Below are 23,128 nucleotides of genomic sequence, written 5' to 3' on the forward strand. Positions count from 1 at the left end.
GATAGAAATCTTTTTGGACCTCTGTTACCCAGTAGGACAGATGCAAGAAAGCACCGACTCATAGGTTAGAGCCTCTGCTGTGTATCCTACGCGACCTTGCGGCACTGTATTGTTGCCGGCGATGGATAGGTGAGTTGACCACGAGGTCCTTTGAGGTGAGCTGAGGCAGCCCTCGCAGAGCTGCGCTGGTACCTACAGCTGAGCTGCAGGTGATCCCCCGGTGGGTCCTCTGGACATATGTAGTGTGGGACTGGGAAGACACCCAACTTTTTGCTTGCTTGCTGGCATCTACTTCTAGGGATGGAAGGCAAAGCCAGTGTTCAGTTTGTTCATTTCCAAACCATCAGCACAGTGGTTGCTTAAGTATCAGGAGTAATGCTGTTCATTCACAGCAGGAATAAGGCTTTTTGGGGCTTGCTCTAATTACCTGGACAGTGAACTGTGCCCACGTTAAAGTGGAAGTTTGTTTGAAACATCTGTCTTTGCTTAGGCGGTGTTTCTGTGCGGACGCACAGGGAAAGAATGAACTTGCGAGTTCATTGGTGTGGTAATGGGATGTTTATGCATTGCTCCAGAGCTTGCAGATACGGTTTTGTTCCACTGCCTAAACAGAGGGGATGTTAGTTGGAATTTAATAACATTTTTTCATTAGAAAAATACTGCTGAGTTAATTAAATCATTATGGGATGTTTCGATTCTCTGTTCTCTTGATTTATAGTCTTCTTATTGCTATCAAACTCTTATTGTATTATTCTTTCCTCTAATAGGAGTGCAGAATTACTGTACAAAAAAGTGATTTTGTTTAATTAATGTAAGTACCGTCAATCTCTTGCTTCAGCCTGGCTGTAATCTGAACATCATTTACAAAATTTACGTAAAAGCAATTTTAATCTGGACTTGTTAAAAGGCGAGCCATCACTGATTCATAAAAGCTACGTGTCGTGTTCCTCCACTGGCATTAGGATGGCTTGTTCTCTCCAGCGATAGGTAGACCCTGCTGCTATCATGTCAGGGTTACGGGAGCCAGTGTCTTCTGCTGCATTTCAGGAAGCAACAGAGTTGAAAATACCTTCATTATGACATGAAGCGTAAGCATTTGGTTTTTCTCCTGTTGCCGAGGGGGCAATGAATAGCACTCGGAAGCAAAATAGATTATCAGCTAGGAGTTTGGATGCGAAACCCATGTTGAGCATGGGATGTTTCTGGGGAACATGGATAAAGCAATGTTGTCTCAGCAGACTTACTGCCAGTGAAATTTCATTAACAGCAAAACAAAAACTGTTCTGCAGTTTTTTATGGGCGAAAGGGGCGAAAGTGGGAGAGACCTTTCAAAGCTGCTTTTGTTTCTCACCAAAGAGGTGCCACTTGAAAGCACCCACTTCTTTCCAGCCATCCCTTTTATCTGCTCAGATCTCTTGTCTGGCCAGAGTGAGGAACTGCTCTGCTTTTTGTGGATATTCAGATATGGACTATACCCATTCTCAGTGGAGACTACTTTACCCCACACACACCTAACGTCATCCAGACCTCTAGGAACGTCATCCCCACTTGTGCCTCCCACTTGCAGGAGGCATCAGGCTCGCAGCAGCTGCCCAGGGCTGGAGCGTGAGGAAACGTCTGTGCCCGGCAGCCACGGGGGAAGGTTGGCTGTCTCACCATTATGATGACCTTGCACGTGTTCTTCCTCTCGCCTTTTGGGTTCACCTTTAAAAATCACATTTCCCCACTTTCCTTGCCAGAATAGGTAATGTGAGTAGGAACAAGCTATCCCTAAGGAAAAAAACATTGCTTAAAAAAAAATAAAATTAACAAATGAGGTGCAAAACATTACAGAAAAGAATATTCTAAGTTAAATAGCAGCATGCTGATAGTAAAACACCAGGATTTGATGTTACAGACAATTTGCCCTCAGGCTTCTCCGAGTCATTTTTGAGCTTGTCCTTGCCTGCAAACTGTTAAGAGCAGCTAATTACTCTGAAGTAACTTGCTTGTCATCCTGTTGCTGGTCACATTTCTTTTCCCTATTGCTTACTAAAATCCACTGAAAGCAAGCCAACCACAGTACTTCCAGACCTTATAAATAGCATTACAGATGTTTGCAGCAATTCCCATTCCCCAAGTACTCAGTTATGTAGAACAAACTATAGACTGAGTCCATGCTAAACAGACAGTATCAGGTACACAGTTCTGGCATTGAAAAATAACTGTCATGCTTCAGGTTAAGAACATTCTTTACTGAGTTATCTTAAACTCCAGACTAGTGTTGTTTTTAAGTGTTTCAAGTGTGTATGTGTGTGTATATGTATATATGAATATATATATGAGAAGATGAAAAGATTGCTTGCAATACTGTCAACACACCTTGTAATTGAGTTATGGAGCAGTATGAAAAGAAGTAGACATAAATATATTAAGATCCTCTTCATTAGACAAAAAATCAAAAGCTAATGTTACAGGAATATCAACATCTAATCATAGAAATAAAACCTCGTATATGATATTTTCATAATACAGTATTTTCCTGTGTTACGCTGATTTGTTCTATGGATTTTTTTCACTGCTAACCTTTGAACTTTTTTCCTTTCACAAACTATCTAGCTTGGCAAAGCTTTATAAAGCTCGTCCAAGTGAGGCTGAGCCTTGCCTCTTGTGTTACAGCCTTGTCGAATGAGCGTCCTCTGATAGGCAGACCCAAATAATGTCTGGCTGAAAAATGTCCTTGCTATGCTTGAAGCTAATGTCATTCCACTTGTAGCATTTAAAAGGTCCCAAGTATATTTGAGAACCTACTGTTAATTTTCTCTTTTGTCTGCTTCACGAGAGGCACCAAAGCTGGGTTTTACTCCTGAATATGGATCCAGTCAACATTTTAAATGCTGTTTTGGTGAAAGTTTTGTTTATGCTTTTTGTTTATCTTTGAGCATACTTATCCATTGTGATTTGCATCCTAGTCCATTGGGGTTTTGGTTGGTTTTTTGGGGTGGTGGTGGTGTTTGGTTTTTTTTGTCTGCGCACATGAAAAAGGTAATCCAAATCTTTCATCGTCTGCAGAGAGAGGCTATCATTCCAGGGGGAGTGGAGTGCTTGCCAGCTGAGGGGGCAGGAGAGCACCACATTCAGCTCCAGGGATAGAGAATGTGTATTTCTAACCATTTATACAGTCTGACACATTTCTTAATATTTTCCTGGATATTCATAAGAAGGGAAAACCAGGAGGCAGCCAGCTATATTTGTGCAAATGTACCTTCAGTGTAATTTCCCTTTGCTCTCAGTGAACATTTAGTTCTGCATTACACTGCATGCAAGTTACAAATGAGCATTTGCTTACAGGCTAATTAAGCATAGCATAGAGCTGTACTTAATTGCAACACTTCAAGCAATGCAGAGGAATTTGAAGCTGGTCTGGCTAACAAGAAATTAACTTAGTACTCTGCCCAAGGTTGTGCTAGCTGCTCTGTCTGTAAGGTTTTATTACTGCGTGCCCTCTCTTATGTGCATGGAATAGCACTTGGGCAATCTCCAGAATTCACTTTTTGTCTAGGAGAAACCTTTAAGATTTAAAGTACAGCAGAAATTCTGCAAGAAGTGAGACAGGGTGAGGGCGTGATGGAGTCTTTCAACGGGTAGGGAAATTGCTTGTGCAACAGATGCTGGCTTTGAGTGTCGGTAGCAGTTCATCCATCGAACGGATGTCCAGACGGGTCTGAGTTGAAAGACTCTGCTGTGTTGATGTATAACCATTAAAGTGAAAGAGCTGAATGAACTTTATAGAAAGCTTTCTAAATGTTACTTTTATCCCTTAAATAAATAAATAATCTGGTAGTTCTGAAGATGATGAGATAAATTTTACAGTACTGTAAACCTGCTCACATCAATTTCTCCTCTTTGCCTCTTTCTCAAGCCTTCTCTAACACACAGCTGTAAAAACTGGTGGTGAACTGATTCTTGTCTAGCAAAATGGTTGAGGGTTAGGTGCGTGCAAATGGCTTGTTTTTCCCCTAAGCCAGAGCCTTACAAGTGCTAATGGCCCTACATTCAAATAGCAGCTATTAAGGAAGGGGAGACCCTAATAAAATTCCAGCAAAAATAATATAATAAAATGTTCACAGTGCCAGACATATTCACAGTGACTGCATTCCTTTATGAGTTTGCAGCAACCTCTGCTTTCTACGTAATTAATTTCATCTCTACTACAATTATGTCTTTTCTGAACATGCATCTGGAAAGTATCTGGAGATGCAACTTAAAGGCAATATCTGAGTATGATGGAGTGTAGAGGAATTAGTTGGGGTTTTTAGACTGCTTCATTACTCTTTTTAAAAAATCTATAAATGTAGGGAAGTAGAAACTAATTTTTTTTTCTTTTGAATTGTATGACGATGTTTAAATGGAATTTCAAACCAGTAAGGGCTCACTGAGTTCAAGAAATACATTAGAAATATTTGAAGAGAAAGTATTTAATGTCTGAGCTGGTGGTAGCTCAGATTGCTTGGCTTAGACTTTCGTGTCAATGCAGAACTCTGACCTTGATATGAAAGGATTTCTTCCATTATTTGTGTACAAAGCCACTTCTGTTGGTGTAAAACTTTCACAAGGCCAGTGTTGCTGCAGTGACTTAGCAGATCTTTTGAAAGGTTGTTGAAGAGTATTTCTTTTTTATCCCGAGTGATTGTCCTTTTCCACTACAACCATAATAATAAATATTTCGGGAAGGACATATTTGACTTTGCATAACATTGTTGAAAGTTAAGTTTGTATGCTGCAGTTGAACTACTACTATCTGGAATTAAGTACCTGTGTTGATTGCACATTGAACTATAAAATGAGCACATTTAATGCAAGTGAACTTGCAGTTCTTTACCTACAACAGACAAGCAGTAGGAATGGCCATGCTTTTCATATTATTTGCCATGCCATGGCATTTTTTTTTTTTGCCACTGGAAAGCAGCGTATAGACTAATGAATATATCCAGCATAGTTGTTTTTCCTGGCTATAGGCAGCCCTTTCTCAAATCTCAGCTTGCAAGAAGTGGAGATGAAAATCTCTTAGCTTTGAAGGAGGATACTGGGATTTATTGCTGAAGATAATCTTTTTGTGTCTGACTTGGTATCGTGAATGTTCATATCAGCGGTTGGCTCGCGCTCAATGTACGAGTCACACAAGCTCTGAGACAGAGTTGGTTTTAATCAGCCTCAGGTTATCAGCTGTCAGGTTCATTTGAGATAGACATGATAGTCCTGATCTTTTACTGTCATCCTCCTCAAACACCTCTTCAGGTAGCTGCATGCTTCATGTTAAAAACGACTTAATAACAGCAAGTGCTATTTTGGGAAGGTGCCGCATTCCCTATTTTGCTTGATTAGTCTCACATCTGACCAAGGGACCTTTGCATGTGCTCCACTCCTCACTCAAAGATACATTGCTCCATGTGAGGACAACTATTTCTTTACGTAATTATATCTGTTTGCCTTTAAGTTTATTCCACAGCAAAACTGAAACAAAACTTTCTAACAAATACCACTACTGAACAAATCCTAGGTAATACTTTTTTACATGTAATAATAAAGAGACCAGGGAACGTAATGTTAGGCAACAACTTATGGCGGTTTTTGAATGTCAAGACATATGATCACCTTTAAACAGCATTTGGGTGGGAATTATTTCTGTGAACTATGGCTACATAAAAATTAAATCTCTCATTTGGGTTACTTGTCGGGTATCTCTGGTCAGTGGTGAGTTAGAGTACCTTTTGAGTTCATGTCACTTTAGGGTAGCGAAGCTATAGAAGATGATAAATTGCCCTGAAGTGCCCTCTTTCCCTTTACATTAGCTACAGTGGAAACTTGAATCATTAGTGAAGACTAGATGTGCTTAGATTGAGGTGGCTTATAACAGCTGAAATGACAACTATCACCTCTGTGTAGTTTGTGTGCAATACAATTAACCTTAAACTAGGCAGTGATGTGTGATGGAGAATATCCTTTCCTTCCCCTAAGATACAGAAGTGTTTTATTAGGACCAAATGTGGCCTCATTTCCAAGTGGGAAATTTTTGTTGACCATTTGCCTGAATGGCCAACCTCCTCATCAGTTATTCCCCGGCAGAAGCAGCAGAGTGTGTTTATCTGGAGAGATGCTGGCAGCTGAAGGGCTGATTCTTTTTTTTTCCTGTCATCTGTTAAGGGCCTGTGAAAAATAATCAGTTTCTAACCACATTCTTGTTGTGCAAATCAAAGTCAATGCTCTTCCACACGTCTCCTTAGTGTTTTAGCTTCAGTATGCAGTGTTCAGACATCTGAGGTAGCAATTTTTAATAGATGTACATATATAAGATTTGGGGAAGTAGCACAAACTTTCATAAGCAGATACTTAGCATCATAGAAAGGTTTGGGTTGGGACCTTAAAGACCATCTAGTTCCACCCCCCCTGCCATGGGCAGGGACACCCTCCACTAGACCAGGTTGCCCAAAGCCCCATCCAGTCTGGCCTTCAACACTTCCAGGGATGGGGCAGCCACAACCTCTCTGGGCAACCTGTTCCAGTGCCTCACCACCCTCACAGTGAAGAATTTCTTCCTACTATCTAATCTAAATCTATCATCTTTTAGTTTAAAGCCATTACCCCTTGCCCTGTCACTGCATGCCCTTGTAAACGGTCCCTCTCCAGCTTTCTTGTAGGCCCCCTTCAAGTGCTGGAAGATCTCCCCGGAGCCTTCTCCAGGCTGAACAACCCCAACTCTCTCAGCCTGTCCTCATAGGAGAGGTGCTCCAGCCCTCTGATCACCTTTGTGGCCCTCTTCTGGACTCGCTTCAACAGCTCCATGTCTCTCCTGTACTGGGGCCCCCAGAGCTGGACGCAGTACTCCAGGTGGGGTCTCATGAGAGCGGACTAGAGGGGGAGAATCACCTTCCTCGACCTGCTGGTCACGCTTCTTTTGATGCAGCCCAGGACACGGTTGGCTTTCTGGGCTGCAAGTGCACACTGATGGCTCATGTTGAGCTTTTCATCAGCCAACACCCCCAAGTCCTCCTCAGGGCTGCTCTCAATCCACTGTCAGCCATCAGTACTTGATACATAATAGTGATGCCAATTCTTGTGAATTTTGGGGTTTTTTTGAGGAACAAATGGGAATCTGTGAGAAGAAAGGGCGGAACATCTCTTCTTTGAGAGCCAGTAAGCCCGTAGGGGAGAGCAGTAGCAGGAGTTCCTAATGTAGAAGGTTGTGGAATTGAACCAGCATCCCAGAAAGTAAATGACTTCTGATTTTTCTGCTGATTTTGTGCTAGGGAAAGGTACTCTCAGCCTTTGTTTTGAGTAGAAAACCAAATGCAACAAATGTTAAGTTGGTTTGTGATGAAGGAGGGAGGGTTAGTAGCCCAAATTAATTATCTTTGCAATGGACAATCAAAGTCATTAGGATGCCTCTGTGATGCTTTAGACAGAAAAGCTGAGTTTGTCATCTCAAGGTGGTTTCCATGTTGAACCGCAGAATGAAGCTACTTGGTAAATTACGGTCTTTACAGAGAAAATTAGGCTGTTAGGTTTAACATGACACTGTCCACAGAAGGAGAAGGAACCTTTTCACTTACTCTTTAAACACAGTTTTTGTGGTATAGCTTGAGTAAGTTCATGCACTAGCTATTTTGTTACGGTTTAAAAAGTGAAATTTATAGAATGTATAGGTTGGCAAAGCCTCAGCTGATTTGAGCCAAGCAAACTTGGGTTGTTTTCTGTACAGCTGGGTGCACTGAAAGAACCTGCAGAACTCTGGCAACAAATTCACCAACCCACTTATTTCTTACAAGTTACACGTCAAGTCTGATCAGTGTCTGTTATGTTGAAGGGTGTATGAGCAACAGTTGAACTGAAAATAGTTTCAGTACAGAGTATTTTTTGTTAATGCCCTGCAGCTAGCCAAAAATTTTTACTTTTGCCATGTGTGATCTTGTGCAACAAGATGGGGGGAGTTATGGAAGAAGCAAATGTTGTGACACTTTTCTACATTGTACAAAAGGCAAGATAGATTTTTCTCCAATAGGAAGCCTTATGGTGGTTATGCTAAACCACCATCCAAAGACATAACCTTCTGAAGCTGGAAAAGGCAATAAAGTTTTTCCCTTATGTAGCATTGTCTCTACATGAATTAATAAGAGTGATAAAGAGTGGTATTTGCCGAAGTCAGCAGATTTGTGTTGGACACAGTTAGAAATGCAGTAATAATTATTAGTGGTTAATTATTAATTATTATCAATCATAATTATTAATACAGTAAGGTTTTAATGGACACTTAACTTCAAAATAAAATAGTTTTGACATGTACAACTATTAACCTAGGAAATTCTGCATGATGATTGAACAGAAAAAGTAGGTGGTGTAATTCAAAATCTATAGGATGAAATTTGAATATATGTTATTAGTTTAGATAAATGGAAGACTGCAATAAGCATATAGGCTAAAGGCAGCAGATTTTAGTATTCAGATTCATACCAAAACCAAGCTAGTGTTGGGGCGGAGGAACAGCACTGTTTACATTCATATATATTTATAGAGTAAAATTTTGTCTAGAAGGGACTATTAAATTATTATGTTGCCCAGGATCCTAAACTGAGATGTTTACTTATCTTCTGTTATATGTTTATCTAAGTTGTACTTTTGCCCTTTAAGCCTAGCCTTCTTAAAGTTGTTCTTATATAGCTGGGTCCGTTTGCCAAATGCACAACATTTTTTACAATGTCTTATTTTGAATGGGAATGGAATTAACTCACTCATGGAAACAGAAACTTCAGAATGAGAAAGATGTTCAAAGGTTGATCTACCTTCTGCCAGTCAATCTGGGAAAAAAAAAAAAAAAAAAGCTTGTGAAAACGCAAAATAAGCTTGATATCAGTGCCTTTACATTCTCTTTCAGTTTCTCTGTGGTTCAGTTTAAGAAGGTTTCAGTGACCTAGATTTTTCTCAGCATAATTCTTAAAGATGATCCATGATGTAAATACACAACCATCAAAATCCTTTAAAAAAAGTTGGCATTCGTGCCAGGATGGAAATGTAGTTACTAGTGTCTTTGCATGGTGGATTTCTTTAACTTATTGCCAGTAATTTAGGGAGAGGGGAAAGGGGGAAGAAGGGAGCACGCTTGAAGATAATGACTGTTACATTTTATCCATAATAAATAAAAATACAGAGTCAACTCCCTTGTCGTTGACTTTGAGTCTTACTGCAAATGGTTGATTTTTCCACAGTCAGCTACAGTAGTAAGGCCACTGTTAAAAGATTTCCCATTTAATGCCATACAGAATTGGTTTCTAGGGAGTGTCTGTGGACTTAAAGAAAAGATTCGCTCAATATTTGGTCTTTTCCTCTGGGGATCTTTTTCATATCTGTTTGCCTAGGCTAAACAAAGAAACTAGGCATGTGAGCTATTTGAATATAAATGTCTTTCTAATACAGCTGATTATTTTAAATGTTTAATGGGAGTATCATGAAAATTGTTGCATAAACTTTTCAATTAGAGAGAATGCTTGTTGATTGCATTTGTGCAAGATGTTTAATTGGGTGGACAACACAGAATAAATACATTTGGAAGTTATCTTAGATTACCTACTTTTAGGGGGATGCCTACAGGGACAAGAAAGCTTTGCTTCCAGTCAACTTCAAACATAAGATGGCTTAATTGGAAGCTGACTGTGCCTTGACAGCTTCAGAGCAGCAGTGACTTCCATGTAAAATAATCTGAAGCAGAGGCTGAATGAAGAAGCAGCATTTTCTTTCATGCAAGCTTTGACATCAGATCTCTAGCATTATCTTATTTAGTTCTATATCAGGAAGCATTTTTTTATTGTGACATTGGTTTCAGCACACTATCACATATTTAGGCTTATACAGTTCATCAGCCTTTGACAAACGGAATTTAAGTGTTTTCAGAAACACTTAAAGGGAACTTTGAACCACTGTAGCATGGCTTGGGAAAATACTGACGAAAGATCCTAGGAAAAGACGCATTTAGGGTTCCTAAAGTATGATCAAACTTCACTAGATTTTTTTTTTTATGCCTTTAGTTAATATCATGGTATTTATGTAACTGTGCACTATTTGTAGAAGAGATTAGAGGCATGAGAAACAGGCTGCCAGAAACCTCCTGAAGTTCAACAAGGACAAGTGCAAAGTCCTGCACTTGGGGAGGAGCAAGCCCTGGCACCAGTACGTGCTGGGGGCCGCCCAGCTGGAAAGCAGCTTGGCAGAAAAAGACCTGGGGGTCCTGGTGGACACCAAGTTGAACGTGAGCCAGCAATGTGCCTTTTGCCACGAAGGCGGCTGATGATATCCTGGGCTACCTTAGGCAAAGTATTGCCAGGAGGTCGAGTGAGGTGATCCTTCCCCTTTATTCAGCACTGGTGAGGCCACAGCTGGAGTGCTGGGTCCAGTTCGGGGCTCCCCAGTACAAGAGAGACATGGACGTATTAGAGAGCATCCAACAAAGGGCCACAGAAATGATTAAGGGATTGGAGCATCGCTCGTATGAGGAAAGGTTGAGAGAGCTGGGAGTGTTCAGCCTGGAGAAGAAAGGGTGCAAAGAAGAGGGAGCCAGGCTCTTTTCAGAGGTGCCCATTGACAGGACCAGAGGCAATGGGCACAAACTGAAACACAGGAGGTTCCCTCTGACCATCAGGAAACACTTTTTCACTGTGAGGGTGGCAGAGTTGCCCAGAGAGGTTGTGAAATCTCTGTCCTTGCAGATACTCAAAAGGCATCGGAATGTGGTCCTGGGCAACAGGCTCTAGGTGGCCCTGCTTGAGCAACAGGGGTGGATCAGATGACCTCCAGAGTCCCTTCCAACCTCAACCCTTCTATGATCCTGTGATTGTTCTTAAACTTTTATAATGAGGAGAAAAAAAAAAAAGGTGGAAGGCATGATGATTTTGAAATATGTCATCTCTGTGTTACATCTTTAATGCTAAGTTTGGAATTATGAGGATAAAACTTGCTGTCAATTCGTTTGTACCTACTGAGTTTCTAAGAGTGGTTTTTTACTTGCCTAGTGTGTGCCAGCATTATCAATACCATCCACTTAAACATCTTATAAGAATTCTGTTAAAACTTACTTTATGAAGGGGTTACTGTGTTGAATGTTTGAATCTTATTTGACCATCAAAAGTACTGAAATTAAGCAAAGGCAAACGAAGTATACCTAAATATCTGTTCTGCTTCATACATCAGCAAGAACAGAGACAAGCGAGTAGTCTGATTTATGAATGCCAAGAACCTGGACCAGAGAGCACTTAGAAGATGATCTCTTCTCATGGGAAATCCTCAGCCTTGGAGGCACTAAAAATGAAATCACTCAAATGCTTATTCAACTAGTCATAAGGGATAGTACAGCTTTAGAATGAAAGATTACTAGTTGGCAAAAAAGGTGATGGAAAACATTTAAGGGCTGTGAAATGAGATTTATATGATTCAGTGAAGCTTAGCACTGAAATCTGTTTGATAAGTGGCAGTGGAATACTGATAACGATGTACCCACAAAGGTGAAAGCCTCATCCAGAGTGTGGTAAGAGTCACTGGGGGATGGTGTATCGATGTCAAGGTCAGAGGAGCGGCTTTCGAACAGTTAGCTGTGTTGGTCAGCAGTACAAAGCAGCGCTCACGTCTCCGTGGTGTGACCTGCAATGAGAGATGCAGAGGGCTGACTTGTCAGTCTTCAGGGATGGGCTAAGGAGGGGAGTTGCAAGAGAGGAAAGGAGCGGTGTGTGGTACTTCAAATTAGGCTGCTGAAAACGGTGTGGAAAACATGAGAGAGGAGAGGAGAGGCCGTTACTGTTCAGAGACAGCTACGTGGCAATGGGTCCTTTACAGCAACTTGTGTGCATGTCTGCTGAACGCCTTATTCATTGGAGCTTTAGCAAAGTAACCTTCTTTTTAGAAGTTAGAATGAAGGCTGCAGACTTCCAGCCGAATAATACCATCTATAATGAGCTAACTACTTCGCTTTTGAGGCACTGCTCCTCCAGGAATTAGTGCATGGAAACCTCGGTACACCTAGATGATGGGGGAGAGCCTCTGGAGGACCTTGTTGTCAGTAAGATTGTATAGAGGACCATTTAGTTGCCTTTGTTTCTCAGCTTTTGGTAAAAACTAGTTAAATGCTTTCAGTTCTTAACAGGCTGTGTTCAGATACTAAGCTCTCAGTTTCTATAATGTCGTGTATTGCTTGTTCGACGTCGTTTTAATTAGTGACATTTTATTTAGTCCAAATTAAATATACCAGATGTAGCTGATTTAGTGGCTAACAATGATGAGTGAGGGGAGGGAGAGCTAACGTTATATAGCCGTCTGTTCTCAGGGAAGTTGTTTTTTGTTTTGTTTTGGGTTTTTTTTTTTATTATTTCTAGTTCTACAAGAGAAGTTGGAGTGGTAACCATGGCAGCAGGGAATTTGTCCCTGTAAGCTAAGCAAAGGGTTGGGTTGTGTGGGTTTTTTTGTGTTTGTGGTGCCCCTACTAGAAGGAAGGGGTATGCAAAATGGTCTGGAGCAAGCCCTGGAGAGGGAATTCAGAACAGATAAGTGAGAGGCACTTGCTGTGGAATTAAAACTTGTGCGTTGGTCCTGCTGTAGCATGCATGGATGGATGGGTGCAGCAGTGAAGCAGAGCAGTGAGAGATGTGAACAATTTCTTGGTAACTTGGATCTCTACTCTAGGTGTTTTGGGGCGGGGTGGTTAGACGCTGTGTGCTAAGAAATCTCATACGGTTGTGTTTGGGTTTTCGCCAATATTTTTCTCCTTTTTTTTTTTTCCACTGAAAATGAGTAATTCATAGCAGGTTGGAAGGAAGTGAGATTTGCATGGGGCTAGCTGCATTCAAGAGAGAATATCCAGCTTAGTCATGGTAACATAACCCCAGATTTTGCATCAGCCCTGGAAACTTTTGATATATGATTCTTGAATTTGGGGAAAAAACATTGTTTTTCTCTGATATCTAAATTTACCAAAAATTAAACAGCAGAGCCGTTTTATGGAGCAGTTTCCCATTAAAACAGTTGCTAAAAATGAGACTTATACATGTCTTGGGGAGACAATAATGTGAGCCCTCCTCTCCCATTGACATAACTTTTCCTGCAGGGGGTTAATTCTGGCCACACAATCAATGCTTACACAGTTGCACAGAAATACTCTCCCAATGCAAGCAGCTCTGTTAAAAGCATTTATTGTGTGCGTGTGACAAACTGACCCATAAAACATCCTGAACGTTGCAGGCAGCAACAATTAGCCGATACTCGATGCTTGAAATCGCCGGCTTCCAGAGCCGGTAGCTCAGGAGACGGGAAGTTAAGCAATATTGCTGAATACTGTACAGCGAGGAGGCAGCTGACGGCCAGGCATTAGGGATGCTTTGCCATGCTGCTGTAGTTAAGCCTGTCACCCGCTCTTTATAAAGCACCCCTTTTTTATTGTCAGAGCGGTATGAACTCAGCTCTATTGGGAAAACCTATTGTGGGTTGCAACTGACGCTGTTGGAGTGCGGGAAATTTGTATTTCCAAGGTAAGCTTGAGCTTTTGGGATTTTCAGCACACAGAGGCCGTTAGACTGTGAGTTCCAGAGTGTATTTATACGTCAGGTCCCCGTCGTTAAATGGTCATCATTCCTTGAGTGCCTGGAGGTTACAGCCAGTCTTCATGAGGAGTCTTTCTTCCATGTTTTGCCTTTTTTTTTCCATTAGCTTCCATTACCTGTTTCACTGCCCTAAGTTGCTCTTATGTTCATATTTTCACACTTTGGTTGGTTGTAGCCCTGTATTGTGTCTCCATGTGATAAATATACTTGATTCTTCTTTGATCAAGCTACATGTATTAAATTCATAAAGTTTTTTCTTTAGAAGTTTCATTTTTTGTTTTGGTTTCCAGCCTCCCCCTCTCTACTGGCAGCTTTCATGTAACTGGTCTGGGATGTCAGTGTTGGTTCATTGGGATGTGGAGGGGAATAAAGGGACTCTTGGAGAGACAGATAATTGATTTTTTTTTTTTTTTAATCTAGTGCACCTCTGTATGTGTCACGAAAACTCTTTTTGTCCTGCTGTTGTCAATTTTGGGAAGACTCGCCAGATCTAGGAGCTGGGACTTCAGCTGAGAACTTGTTTTCATTCATTTTTTAAATTTATTTTACCCTTCAGGGCTGCAGAGAAAACCTTAGGAACTCTGCACTTGCAAGCACCAGGGAACAAACTCACAAGTCCTTAAATCCTTGGCTTTTTCACTCCTTCTAATTACTTTTTTTGGGGGAGGGAGGAAGAAACAGGAGTGGGAAGAGAGAGGGTCTATCTTTGTCTTCCTCTATATTGCATTCTAAGTTTGTAATTTCTGTCCAGCTCTGCATCTTATGCTTGCTTAGATTCCTTTGCTACCACACTAGGTAAATTGGATTGCAGTTGTTCAAGACAAATGTCATAACTACTGGTTCTTAAAATAATATGTTTGTTTTGTCATGTCTGGACATTCCAAATATATCTTAGTTGGCATTATCCATGATTGTTGGGCTGTTGTTGTTGTTTTATTTTCTTTCTGTTATTATATCAACCACAGTCAAAATCCCAAGGTCCCATTGTATCAGATAAGAGCCAGTCATTGCCCCAGAGGTTCTCCCATGTATTAAAAATGCACATATTTTTGGAAATTGATGATTGAAGACATCTTTGAAAGTGGTCCTTGATCCCTTTCCTATTAATATGCGGCTGGACCATTGCATGCAAATAGAGGGCTGAAGCCTAGTCTAACTATATTTACAACCCTTAATGGTGTTCCTGTGTTCTGCTCTGTAACCTCTCTTCTCCTTTCCCTTCAGAAAAGCATGCAAGGGAAGGGGCATTTTGTGGCCTACCCATGTCAAAGTTGTACTTGGAATAAATCAGAGTGAGAAGCCAATTGCACATTGCCAGACCCTATGCTGAAATGGCTTTCTGGCTTGTAGGGTGGCTGGGGCACTCAGATGGCAAGTGCCTCAGCTGCAGTTGTCACAGTGTCCTACTGGGAAAGAAGGAGACATCCAAGTCTTCGGGACCTGCACCGTTTTTCTAAATCCTATGGGAAGCTGCTCCCTGGAGCCTTGTTGCGCTGTCTGCCAAGCTTCAAATTAATGTGGTTCTTGTGGTTGAAAGCCTGTGCAGCAAGGAAGATGTGGTAATAATTCCTTTTCTACAGGGTAATTTATAATGGCAAAACAATTTAAAATACTCAGTAACTAGCTTGGTTACTTAAGAATTTTAATGAAGAAATTATTATGGTTTTTCTTTGTATTACCCTTTCTAGAATTGTTAGTGACTTAAATTGTGTTTGCGAGAACTTTTCTACTAAACCTTTCTCTTGGAGCAAATTCAGACAATAAATAATGTATTCTGTAAGCACAGCTGAGGAAGATTGCAAACTATCTAGGGATAAATTGCACAATAAAATATATGAAAGATAAAGGTTAATGCCAGCAACACCACTTAATGTCTTTCACTACATAATCAAAGGAGTGTAACAGTGCCTGTAACTATCTTTTTTTTTTTTTCCCCCCCTTACATAAAGGATCTAGAAACTAGAAAGGATTTCTGCATGAAAAGCAATTGCTGTTGGGAGGAGCTATGTGGAGAGCAGGGGGCTCATTTACAGACTTATAATCAAAACTAATGGCAAACGCTGGGTGGGGGAGGATGCAGGCGGAGACGAAAATGTCATCTGTCAGTGCTGTGACCACAGGAAGAGTGTGGACCCCCCAGACTCAGGACTGGGTGAGCTAGCTGTTGCTGGGCTGCCTTCCCACTGGTGTGGACTGGTGCTGTGTCCAAGCCTATCCAAACTCCTTCTTCCCAAGCTTTCTGCCTTCCGGCATCCTGCAAATACCCAGAAGCTTCAGCAACATTCATAAAGGCCTATTGTTACTTGTAAAAGGATTGAAAATTAGTCTTTTCTCCTTTCTTTTACCTAAAAATGAGAGGCACATGAGGAATCGAGTGGGAAGACGTGAAAATGTCAAACAGGTCAAATGATTTATCTGAACATGTGAGCATTAAACCAAAGTGGGAAAGACTGAAACAGCTTTTGGGGATACTGTCACAAAATTGGTGTGTTGTCTGCATGTAGGCATGTGTCACTTAAAACTGCGTTCTGCTATTTATTTGTAAAATATGGAAATTATAGGGTAGCAACTTACAGTTTCCAAACCTTCAGCCTCCAACTATGTGAGCACATGTTGGAATAAATCTTCTGTTCATGCAGGCAGTGCTTATGTCTTGAAGATGTGCTCTGTATGGTCTTTCCTTAAAAGCGCATTGCACGGTTCACGCCTTTGTATGCAAGCAGCTAAGATTTTTGAAGAAGCTTCCATGGAGTTCCTATACAAGCCTAAGCCTAAACAGAGGGCATTAGTACTTTAAGTTTTGAGAAGATAGAAACACATAACAAGTGTAGACTTCATCCAGTGTCTCCATAACAAATAGCCATTTTCACACATAATTTTGAATGAGAGGAGGAAAAGCTTGGGCTTGTTTCACAATATTTGGGTTTTAAACTTTAATAGTACCCCAAATGTACTCGTTGTACATGTTCCTTTAAATGTGCTTTGTGTATATGCAACATCACACACTTTGCTTATTTTTTTAAGCTCAAATGTCAACAATTGCAGTGCGTAATTATGCCAATAGTGCAGAGAGACATGTTTGCTTGATTAGTCACCATGGCCTGAATTCAGCCAATATAGCTTAAGGCATCCAGCTGAAGTCCAGAGTCAGGAGCTTAGATTCCCTCTGCAGCTAGCAGAGAGACACAAATGCCTTTGTCATGTGCTTTAGATCTTAAGTTACCCCATCTCTGTCCCTTAGCTTCAGAAGGAATTTAACTCTCTAAAATTACCTGGGGTGAACGTGGGCCTGGGCAGTCATTCGTGATGGGTTCGGAAGCGCTAACCCTCCAAATATAGATGCTGACTTGAACAGGGCGCTAATCCTGCCCTGCCCTTCTCTGCCCACCCCACTGGGATTCCTAAAACCTGTCTCACTGGTATGACCCTCATGGATTTTTTTACTTATTATTGGTGTTTGACTGCTGAACATATGATGATACTGTGATTCCCCTCCAAGTCAACTTACTCCTCTGACTCTCGGAAAGGGGTTTAAAATTCGATAGCCCAGCAAAGAAGGACAGAACCAGGGTTTTGTAACATGGTCAACTTAAGTCTTTTATTTTTTTTATTTAAGATTTCTGTTCTGAATATGAAAGTCAAAGACTTAAGATTTTGATCTTACAACAATTGTTCTCCTGTATTGTTCATAGGCTTGTAAATGTGCACCTAAATATAGTATATGCCAGAGGAGAGAGTTAATGTTGCTATGAGAACCTTAACCTCAGCATTTCCTAGGGTTTTATGTTTATATGTAGGGGGAAAAAAGCAATCATCAAATAACTCACAGTTGTTTTTCTTATATAAGGAAGTACTGTCTGATGCCTTGTATATAAGTGATCCTATCTGCAATGTGTTGCTGTTTGTCTGAAGGGCTTTTTGCCTGCATGAGCTGTGCAACAAAAGAGGCAAAAAGAACCATAGGGTTGACCTGTATATTTATTTCATTGCAGCACTTGAAATTCCCATGTCTTACAAAGCTGTCTTAATGCTGCTGGGCAAGTAAGGGGGGACTGGCTGGTACTCCAGCATGTAGATGTGGTTGACTGAGTTGCTTGCCTGTCAGGTGTGCACAGAGCATGCTTAGAGGCTTTTCTTTATCAAAGGTTTGCAACTTCAGGAAGCAAATCCTTCCTTTTTTGTTACCTCTTCAACTAGGCAAATAGCAGTTCAAGGGTAACCTGCATGCAGAGCTTGAGTCTTCAGCAGCTTTGAGTTGACTGAACCTAATTGAAAGCTTCCCCATTCCTCCAGTGACTGACTCTGCTCTTACAAGCCCATGAGCTTTGAGTATAGAAAGCTTTCAGAAAAATGATCTCATCAAAACAGAGTTCCAGTAAAAACATCAAGTACCTGCCTAGTACATAGGTGCCTTCTGCAATAAATCACTCCTCCTGGTTGCACGAGGTACATGCATTTCAATTCAATTTTCTATTTACCTCACTGATGGTATGGTTCTCATGTCTGAACAATCTTGCTGAGTGAAGTTGGGGGATGAAAGTCAAACCTTGCCGGACTGATTTTCAGTTTGTGCAGCTCTTGGTAATGACTCTTCAGTGTATTTTAATGGCTTTCTATGATGTCTCTGATCTTCATCTCTTATAAAGGGAAACTCTTGAAGAACTAGTGTACTGAAACCTTTTATCTATTAATTTCAGTCAGAGGGCTTTCTGATAACTGGCACTCTCTCCTTATACTTAGTTTGGAGTCATAATCCAGGATAACAAATGTTGGTTGGCACTGATATAAATTACACTGTGATTAATTTCAGATTGTAGAATGCAAATTTGGATCTGTATGATGCTGAAGATTTTCAGCATAACATCATTTAAAAGCGTGATTTTTTTTATAATTGTATATAGTCATAGGTTTTCTTCTGCAGAAAAAAAAAAAGAAAAAAATACACAAATAGAAAAGTAGAGAAGTAGTAATGTGACCATGACACGACTGGGGCTTTTTTTGTCCTCATCCCTAATAATGTTTGCATTATTTGATGCACACAAAATACTGCAGTGAGGCTGAGGAACTGAAGCTGGAAGATGAAATAGCCATGAGGGTACTCAAGATGCGTGACCCATTATATGAAACCACTGAAGTGATGAATATTAATGTTCTTTTAAATTTTTAATTTTTAAGTCTTTCTGTCTTTCAGAAAGGAAAAAAAAAAAAAGAAAGCTTGGGGGAAGAATTCTTCCCAGAACAATGGTGCAGTCTGTTATCTGCTCCTTTGCACTGTAAAGCACTGAATGTTCAGCCAATATAGTGCTCTGGTTGGCTTAGCATTCTTAACCTTAATTTTGAATAGAAGGTGCCTTGTGCTGCTGACGTAATTAGGGCCTTTTGTAAATCACTGTTGCAGGCAGTCTGCTGTTGCATTTCACTGCATTTCTCGGAGTGATGCAGGGCAAAAGTGTCAGACTAACTTTCTGAACCCCTCTTCAGGATAAGTGCTTTCATTATTAGAGTATTTTATTCAGAATGAATTCTACTTCATTTTTCTGTGTAGATGATAAGCCCCAACTCAGTTTTGCAAGTGAAACTGTTTCTGGTGGAAGAAGTTTGAATAGGGAGCCCTTAACATCTTAAAGTAGGAGATGCTTCCTTGAAGAAAAAAGAAAAGAGAGGAAATGTGAGGGGGTTAGATTTGACCAATTGACTTTTTTGCCTCTGTGATACAGGAATATTGTTACCTGCCTCTTTTGTCATGGAAACTGTCAGAAAGTTTGAGCTGAAGCTTTGTTGTCGAGCTGGTTTCATATTTGTGGTTATACGTCATGCCCTGCAGCGTTGTGTGGGGGCATAAAATCCCTTTACCTTTTTTGCATAAGCCTCTTAGGGACTGTTGCACTCTTGCCTTTGCAGAGGCATGGGGTTTCGTCTCACCTCCGTCTCTCTCCCGTCCTCCAGGGCAGGGTTCAGCTCAGGTCATTACATCCCCTCCTGATGCGGTCTTTTATATCCGTGATGTCAGTGGTGATACACGGCCTTGCGCTGCCCTTGATAGCAAACACAGCACTATTAATAGTCAGTGAAGTTAACTTGCTTGTTTCTGCATTCACAACGTCCACCCACTGAATGCTCGTCCCTGTGCTTTAAAGGCATCGTTAAAAACCCCCACTGATGACCGTTCGTTACGTACCTGCGTTCGTAACGCAGCTCCGGTAGTCCCTGTGGTGCGGGAATAACGGGGTGCTGCCTGCAGGGCCTGGCTCGCGTGGCAATACGACAGTCGCACACCAGAGAACAGCCCAACGTTGTGCGCCCTGTACCTGCTTTGAGATGCTGTTGTACTTCTGGATAGCCAGCATCGGCTCAAGCTGTGGGCAAGGAGGGGGAGGGTGGGACACGTACCCGTGACACCTCTTCACTTCATACCGAGGGAGCACGGCATGAATGAGCATAAGGGACAGCTGTAGCCGCCTTCCAGTGGCCATACTCCAATAAGTATTTCTGTGCTTGGGAGCAGGGAAGAGTGTGGTGGTTGTCTTACAGCGCTTTTTTCCACCTGCGAGGGCTCGAGAGGCACCTTCGGCAGAACAGCTTTCCCTCTCTTCTTGGACTTGGCAGTGACGTGGAGCAGGTGCAGCCTGTCCTATATCGCTGCCTCCTTCCCAGCAGGGAAGGAAAAGGGGGTTTTGTGCTTCAGGTGTTGCAAAAGTGGCAATTCCTCCAGTGTATCGCCGGTACGGGCTCCCCTGTGAAGGCTGAGGCAGAGAGCACAGGGCTGTGCTTCTCAGCGACTAATGAATGAATGAATGAATGATGTCACCAGGCTGGTTCCTGAGGCAGGAAATCCATCCAAAATAGTTTAGTTTCAATACAGAAAGTGGAGTCATGCGCACCGAGCAAGCCGAAAGCAGAAAGGAATTCTTTCACCACCACCTTTTCGGTTGTGTCACTCCTTTCCAATCTACTGTGATAAAAAGTAGTTTTAAAAAAATAAATAAATCAAGTGGGTATTAGTCCCTCCCCATTCCCTACTAAAACTAAATACAACAGCAACTTTCTCTCTTGTTAAGTATTGGCTTGTCGGTGTGCTTGCACGTCCAGAGAGGGAATGTGAGCACCACGCTCGCCTGTTGCAAACCGATGCCCTTGCTGCCGGTACCGCGGGTGTTCACGCGTGTCCCTCTCCCCGCTCCACACGCACGCTGCGCTGCTTTACTGTAAAATGGGTGCTAATTACAGAAAAGAGACTTGCCCGCAGGACAAAAACCGGAGGCACACACCCTCCCTTCCCCCCCCCCCCCCCCCCCCCCCCCAATTTCTGTGCGTGTGAGGATGCCTCTGACTTGGTTAAGTGTTGGCAGGAGTGGGAGTGCAGCTGTAACATTGTACAGCACGCATACCTTCCCCAGAGCTACAGCAACCGGGATCCTCTCTCCTCTCTCCTCTCTCCTCTCTCCTCTCTCCTCTCTCCTCTCTCCTCTCTCCTCTCTCCTCTCTCCTCTCTCCTCTCTCCTCTCTCCTCTCTCCTCTCTCCCAGAGCCTACTTCTCAAAGAGCTGGCTCATCCCTGCTGTCAGATGAAGCCGTTTCCTGAACGCGCGGGTTTGAGTCACTTGGGCTAGATGAGGCTTTAACTCCTCCCTCACTGGGCTTGAATTTGTACGTAGCCGGGGGAGCGGGAGGGAGGAGGCGGCCGCTGGCCGTGCGGCGCTGCCGCCGCCCCCTCGCCCCCGGCCCGCAGCACCCAGCCCGGGGGGCAGCGCGTCCCGGAGCCGGGGCCGGCCCAGCCCGGCGGGGAGCGGCGGGAGGAGAAGTTCAAGTGCTTAAGTTGCAGGCAGATGACATCAGCCGCTGCCAGGCCGGGCTGCGGGCAGGCTCGGCGCCGGCGCTCGGGCAGCACGCGTGCCTCCGCCGCCGGGGTTTCGGGTCCCCCCCCGCCTTTGAACTTCGGGGCTGCCGGAGGGGTCTCAAACGCCCATGGGTGCTCATAAAAACAAATTTCCTTTGTAATTTCTTTTTTTTGGGGGGGTAGGGGGGGCGGGAATAATTTGGAAGTCTGATAGTGTGTGGGAAATGATTACATCAGTCGGAGGGAGGGCTAGGATTGGTCTACACAGTGTGGTTTGATTCACTACCGCAAAGATTGCGTGTAACCCTTTGAGTGGAGCTCTGGCAGAGTTGTTTCCCTCCCCAGAAACAGTCCCCATAGCAGGGGCTACGTGACAGGTACGGTACCGCCGTCCGCTGACACCGCCGGCACCCCGGGCGCCCAGCCGTAGGCTACAAAGGGTCGGCGGAGGTAGAGAACAAACTCTCTCTCAAGAGGCAATCTCTATTTAAAATGCCATCTTGTTCTTCCGACTGCTGCCTTTTACGTGCCGTTGAGGTAAGATTTTCCATATCAAATTACCCTCCAGGTTTTTGTTAGATTTGCCTTCTCTCGCTAGGATGCGGAGCATTTTAAACGCAGAGTTGATTTAAATCTGTGACCTGCACATTCGCCCGGAGAAATAATTTTGCGGCAAGTGTCTCTCGCTCGAGCAGAACAATGCAAAGAGGAAAGCATCTGTATAATTCAGGAGGTGGGGAGAAGGTTCCTGACTTGTTCTCTCATCTCCATTAATACTTAGGATGTGCAGTGTGTGCGCATTCAGTTTCGAACTACTTTCAAGCTGGGATCAAAAGAGAAGTCGAGGCAGGGAGAGAAATGTGTGGACTGTGCTAGCTAATTGATCCACCAGCGAACTGCAAGTGGGACTTCCCCAAGTGAAACAGTCAAAAGTTAGTGGGGAACAAGAGAGCCATTTTTAATCTTCAGGGTCTTGGCCTGCTCCTCTGTAAATGTTCGGAGGCCTCCGCTGGGATCGCAAAGAAAATTGTGCACGTTTGACTGGATGTAATTTCTCTCGCCCACTGTTGCCCAAGTACTCTCTCAATATTGTTTCACGTTTGCTTACCTTACACAGCTTTATACGGAACCTGCTCTTTCACTTTTTCTGTGTATGTGGTCATATTAACCCTGCTGAATCTTTGTCTAGTGCAGGGAGGTGTTGGGGAGGGGGGGAGGGGAAATAGGGCAAGGGGGCATCAAGAGAAAGTGTTGTAAAGTGAATCATCCATGTCATTTGTCCTGGCTGCCAAGCTGCTTGGAACCCTCACACCAAGAGGATGCTTTTCTACAGTAGCTGTGTGGTTTGCCTATGTTCAGAGCTGTTGATCTGTAAGTGTACCCTTTATGTTGCAGGATGTAAAAGTCTTTAGTGAAGATGGAACAAGCAAAGTGGTCGAGATTCTAGCAGACATGACAGCCAGGGACCTCTGTCAGCTGCTCGTTTACAAAAGTCATTGTGTGGATGATAACAGCTGGACTCTAGTGGAGCATCACCCTCACCTAGGATTAGGTAGGGAACGGTCAAAGGGGTGGCATGGTTACTTGGGAACATAAAATATGTGTAATTCGTATTAATGTGCTTCCAGCCAGACCATTTTCTTTCCACTGCTTTTATTTGTACATTAGCTGAAGTCACATAC

General features: G+C 42.6%; 1 protein-coding gene across 5 annotated transcripts in view; it reads left to right on the forward strand.

The window, feature by feature from the left end:
* Window positions 1–23,128, forward strand: part of GRB10 (growth factor receptor bound protein 10) — a 149,690-nt gene that overhangs the window by 100,167 nt on the left and 26,395 nt on the right. For 4 of the 5 annotated variants that reach the window (XM_075744748.1, XM_075744747.1, XM_075744745.1 and 1 more), the window contains exon 6: window positions 22,842–22,998. In XM_075744748.1, coding sequence (XP_075600863.1) covers window positions 22,842–22,998 — 157 coding nt within the window. Of the gene's footprint in view, window positions 1–21,259; window positions 21,984–22,841; window positions 22,999–23,128 lie in introns of those variants that run through there. The other variant, XM_075744749.1, reaches the window with a different exon arrangement.

This window comes from Balearica regulorum, chromosome 2 (assembly GCF_011004875.1).
Source record: "Balearica regulorum gibbericeps isolate bBalReg1 chromosome 2, bBalReg1.pri, whole genome shotgun sequence".
Lineage (NCBI taxonomy): Eukaryota > Metazoa > Chordata > Aves > Gruiformes > Gruidae > Balearica > Balearica regulorum.